Source organism: Oncorhynchus mykiss, chromosome 2, assembly GCF_013265735.2.
Source record: "Oncorhynchus mykiss isolate Arlee chromosome 2, USDA_OmykA_1.1, whole genome shotgun sequence".
In the NCBI taxonomy this organism is placed as follows: Eukaryota; Metazoa; Chordata; class Actinopteri; order Salmoniformes; family Salmonidae; genus Oncorhynchus; species Oncorhynchus mykiss.
In genome coordinates, this window is record NC_048566.1 from 95,400,295 (window position 1) to 95,402,794 (window position 2,500).

The following is a 2,500-nucleotide window of genomic DNA, read 5'->3' on the forward strand; positions in this document are numbered from 1 at the left end:
CTGGATAAATCAGGTGTGGCCGCCAGCCTACCAGTGGAGTTCACCATCGATGCCCGTGACGCAGGAGAGGGACTGCTCACTGTACAGATACTGGTGAGTACATCAACTTCCTCCACACACAGGAAATACACTATCTTCTAGAACCTAAAAGGGTTCTTTAGCTTTCCCCATAGGAGAAGCCTTTGAAGAACCCTATTTGGTTCCAGGTAGAACCCTTTTGTGTTTCATGTAGAACCCTTTCCACAGAGGGTTCTACATGAAACACAAAAGGGTTCTACCTGGAACAAAAAAAAGAGTTCTACCTGGAACCAAATAACCCTTTTTTTCTAAGAGTGTAGAACAGTTTCTAATGGCTCAGTAGGTCAGACAATGGCAACACCAGGGTTATGGGTTTAATTTCCTCATCCTGAATATATGTGTTAATGTCAGTGATGACAGTTCTGTAATTCCCTTTTGGTTATATAAAAGGTTCTGCTGAATAAAAATACTAATATGACATCTTCTGACCTGCGTAGGATCCCGAGGGCAAGCCAAAGAAGGCCACTATCCATGACAACAGAGATGGGACATACACAGTGTCCTACGTACCAGACTCCACCGGCCCCTACACCATCACCATCAAGTATGGAGGAGATGAGATCCCCTACTCCCCCTACCGCATCTCAGCTCTGCCCACTGGAGACGCCAGCAAGTGTCTGCTTACTGGTACGTCTTGTCCTCTCTTCACTAGACGACAAAGCCAAATATGAGATGTTTTTCAGTAGTGTGATCCTTTCTCTCACTTTATTTCCCAGTGTCTATCGGAGGCCGTGCCCTGGCGTCGGGTCTGACCAAGATGCAGGCGCACGAAGAGACCATCGTCTCCGTTGACGCAAAGGCTGCAGGGAAGGGCAAGGTGACCTGTTCGGTGACGACCCCAGCGGGGGTGGAGCTAGACATGGACGTTCAGGAGAATCGTGACGGAACCTACGACATCTACTACACGGCTCCGGAACCTGGGAAATACGTCATCACCATCCGGTTCGGAGGACAACACATCCCCAAGAGCCCCTTCCATGTAACGGTGAGTACTGCTGAGAGATAGTACTGTTGTAACGGAAAACACACACGAACGATGGTCAGAACGTGACAACATGGCGTCCGAGTTACATTTGTATGTTGAATGGATATAGCTTGATATAATCACTAATACATGGTATGCTGGTATGTAACTATCTACCAGGGTTAAGGTTCGTTCTATTTGAATTCCAACTCTGTATTAAAGTGGTTGAATGAAGCTGAATTGACTCCAGCCTGAAGTCTACACATTGCATCAAAGTGTAAAGGGGGTTTTCACGTAAACAAAAACAGAAGAACAGTTGCTTATAGAGGGGCAGCAGGGTAGCCTAGTGGTTAGAGAGCGGGGCAGCAGGGTAGCCTAGTGGTTAGAGCGTTGGACTAGTAACCGGAAGGTTGCAAGGTTAACTGCCTTGTTCTGCCCCTGAACAAGGCAGTTAACCCACTGTTCCTAGGCCAGTTAACCCACTGTTCCTAGGCCAGTTAACCCACTGTTCCTAGGCCAGTTAACCCACTGTTCCTAGGCCAGTTAACCCACTGTTCCTAGACCAGTTAACCCACTGTTCCTAGGCCAGTTAACCCACTGTTCCTAGGCCAGTTAACCCACTGTTCCTAGGCCAGTTAACCCACTGTTCCTAGGCCAGTTAACCCACTGTTCCTAGGCCAGTTAACCCACTGTTCCTAGGCCGTCATTGAAAATAAGAATTTGTTCTTAACTGACTTACCTAGTTAAATAAAGGTCAAATGAGTTTAATACAAGTTGCAACAAGGAGACCCGTCCAGCAGAGGAAATGTTGTAACTGGCCTCCTCGGAGAAGAGGCCCTTATCAGCAGACAACTGTTCTGTCAACCTCACTAAATCTAGTTGGAAACTCCAAATAAGGCAGTGACCTTAGCCAAGTATGACATCGGCACTTCAACGGGTCAAAGGTCTGTTTAAGAAGTAAACGGATCATCATTAGTCAGTTACAACGGACTAATTATAGACTAACAGGTGAAAGAGACTTAGCCAAACATTAAACGTGATGTTAACGTGGAGTTAACGTGGTACTAAAATACATGGTTATCTCAGATTTCCCCTCTCAGGGGAATTCCTCTGTCAGTTGTCTCCCTGCTCATACATCATTAATAATCAATACAACAGTAGATAACAGAATTAAATACCGGACAATAATGAATCAAATCATTTCCCATTTACATGTAGTTACTGTAAAATAGTCTGCAGCTACAGCTAGAAATACAGTAACTACTTACAGTAGATTCAGTATGCTGACTGTATTTCTCTCCACCCCCCCCCCAATAGGCCACCAAGGAGCCTGTTGTCCCTAGCGACGGTATGGATCAGTTCAGACCTCTTAACCTGGTCATCCCGTTCTCCGCTCAGCAGGGACCGATCACAGGTACATGGACTTTATTCTGTACTGACAATCAATAGCAAACACAC

General features: G+C 46.0%; 1 protein-coding gene across 2 annotated transcripts in view; it reads left to right on the plus strand.

Annotated features, from left to right (window-relative positions):
• The window catches only part of LOC110502465 (filamin-C), a 44,767-nt gene that overhangs the window by 28,197 nt on the left and 14,070 nt on the right, over window positions 1–2,500 (plus strand). For both annotated transcript variants that reach the window (XM_036960028.1, XM_036960029.1), the window contains 4 exons: window positions 1–93; window positions 516–705; window positions 795–1,063; window positions 2,360–2,456. The exon at window positions 1–93 is cut by the window's left edge and continues 64 nt beyond it. In XM_036960028.1, coding sequence (XP_036815923.1) covers window positions 1–93; window positions 516–705; window positions 795–1,063; window positions 2,360–2,456 — 649 coding nt within the window. The remainder of the gene's footprint in view (window positions 94–515; window positions 706–794; window positions 1,064–2,359; window positions 2,457–2,500) is intronic.